We start from the raw sequence: 2451 nt of genomic DNA, 5'->3' as shown, positions 1-2451 counted from the left end.
AGACCGTGCATGACTGAGGACAACAGAAGTTCACTAAGGAGGCATGACATATTTGAGAATTTCTTAAGCGTCATCCTCACCCATTTCCTCCTCTACCCCCACCTCCTCCTCTTCCTCCTGTGTATAGCACGTGGCATCCTGGTACTGCTGGTACTCAGACACCAGGTCATCCACGTTGCTCTCAGCCTCGGTGAACTCCATCTCGTCCATGCCCTCCCCTATGTACCAGTGCAGGAAGGTCTTGCGCCGGAACATGACGGTGAACTGCTCTGAGATGCGCTTGAATGGCTCCTGGATGGCCGTGCTGTTGCCGATAAAGGTAGCCGACATCTTCAGGCCTCGAGGTGGGATGTTGCACACGGCCGTCTTCACGTTGTGGGGGATCCACTCCACGAAGTTGCTGTTGTTCTTGTTCTGCATCTTGAGCATCTGCTCATCTACTTCATTCATGGACATGTGGCCCCGGAAGATAGCAGCAACTGTCAGGTAGCGGCTGTGGCGGGGGTCACAAGCAGTCATCATGTTCTTGGTGTCAAATATCTGCTGGGTGAGCTCAGCTACTGTCAGGGCCCGGTAATGCTGGCTGCCCCAGCTGGTCAGGGGGGCAAAGCCAGGCACGAAGAAGTGCAGGCGTGGGAAGGGCACCATGTTCACTGCCAGCTTGCGCAGGTCTGCATTCAGCTGGCCCGGGAAGCGCAGGCAGGTGGTGACCCCGCTCATGGTGGCCGACACAAGGTGGTTGAGGTCTCCGTACGTGGGGTTGGTCAGTTTCAGAGTGCGAAAGCAAATGTCATACAGGGCCTCATTGTCGATGGAGAAGGTTTCATCTGTGTGTTCCACCAGCTGGTGGATGGAGAGGGTGGCATTGTAGGGCTCCACCACTATGTTGGACACCTTAGGTGAGGGCATCACGCTGAAGGTGTTCATGATGCGGTCTGGGTACTCCTGCCGGATCTTGCTGATAAGCAGCGTGCCCATCCCTGACCCAGTGCCACCCCCCAGCGAGTGGGTCAGCTGGAAGCCCTGCAGACAGTCACAGCTCTCTGTCTCCTTCCTCACCAAGTCCATGACTGAGTCTGCCAGTTCAGCTCCCTCTGTGTAGTAGCCCTTTGCCCAGATGTTACCGGCCCCACTCTGGCCAGACACAAAGTTGTCTGGCCTGAAAATCTGGCCGAATGGTCCAGACCTGACTGAGTCTATTGGGCCTGGCTCCAGATCCACCAAGATAGCCCGAGGTATGTACTTGTTACTAACGGCTTCATTGTAGTACACATTGATTCTCTCCAGCTGTAAGTCACTGTCTCCATAGTAACTGCCAGTGTGGTCGATCCCATGCTCATCACTGATGACCTCCCAAAACTTGGCGCCGATCTGATTGCCACACTGGCCAACCTGGATGTGCACGATCTCGCGCATGGTACAGGCCGCAGGGCGGATAGAGGCGCAGACTGGCGAACTCTGGAGCAGGGAGAGCAGAAACAGTTTGATTGTCCTGTACACATCAGGAACTTTACATAGAGAGATGATATATTTTTTTAAATTGACTTTGAAAGAGACAGAGGAAGAGGCGGAGGGCGGGAGAGAGGGTGAAGGAGCGGGGAGGAGGGAGAGATTTCTTGTTCCACTTATTGATGCATGCCTTGATTGATTCTTATAGTGCCCTCATTGGGGACTGAACCAGCAACCTTGGCATAGAAGGACAAAGCTTTAACCCACTGAGCTACCCGGTCAGGGTGATATACCTTTCTTTTAGAAATTGACCAAGATGGCTTTAACATTCCCCCCTCAGCTTAACTTAACTTCAGGCAAGATTCTCCCCAACACTAGTTTTCTGATGTCCCTTTCCTAGAGCATCTTCTTTAGAAAATTTATAATTGTAAATATTTTCCCTACCCCTTCGAAGTATACACAACTCTTTAAAAAAGTTAGTCAGTTGTACAACCCAGGACCGTCTTCCTCAAAGACCTGGGAACCATCTCTTGAAATGCAATCAAAGGAGAATTTATCCTAATAACCAGTTTCTATGGCAGGGTGAGGGCCTGACCTACGTGGGCACTTTGCTCCAAGCTGTCAAACTACCTCCTCTCATAATGATATGAGAAGTTTACTATTCCTTTGGGGAAAGCTGAGTAGCAGGCATAAATGCCCCATGCCTCTCTCACATCGTAGTCCTTAAAAACTCTACCACCCCCTGCTTCAGGTGAGTTGGCTCAAGTGAATTCTGGCTTCTCTCACCCATTTCAATAACCTTGACTATAAACTTCCTTGCCTGTTTAGCTTTGTCCAGTATAATTTTTGCTTTGACAGAATATTCTCTCCTCTTGGACCCTGTCACTCCCCTTCAGCTATGTCCCCATTCTGTTCCCTCTGAGAGCAAAACTCCCTTCGAGACTTGTCGGTGCTCACTGTCCCTCCTCCTCACTGCCCCACTCTGACTCCACTCCCCCCCCC

The 2451-nt window shown here is 51.4% G+C and overlaps 1 protein-coding gene across 1 annotated transcript; it reads right to left on the bottom strand.

Annotated features, from left to right (window-relative positions):
* Positions 1-63: 63 nt before the first annotated feature.
* Positions 64-1422, bottom strand: LOC119001021 (tubulin beta chain-like). The gene has a single exon (XM_037066180.1). It carries the CDS (start codon positions 1414-1416, stop codon positions 64-66), a length of 1353 nt encoding a protein of 450 aa, XP_036922075.1. The 5' UTR covers positions 1417-1422.
* Positions 1423-2451: the final 1029 nt, after the last annotated feature.

The sequence above is a fragment of the Sturnira hondurensis genome, unplaced genomic scaffold, assembly GCF_014824575.4.
Source record: "Sturnira hondurensis isolate 20B ecotype Veracruz unplaced genomic scaffold, ASM1482457v3 Scaffold0016524, whole genome shotgun sequence".
NCBI classification, from domain to species: Eukaryota; Metazoa; Chordata; class Mammalia; order Chiroptera; family Phyllostomidae; genus Sturnira; species Sturnira hondurensis.
This window is presented reverse-complemented; position numbering and strand designations above follow the sequence as displayed.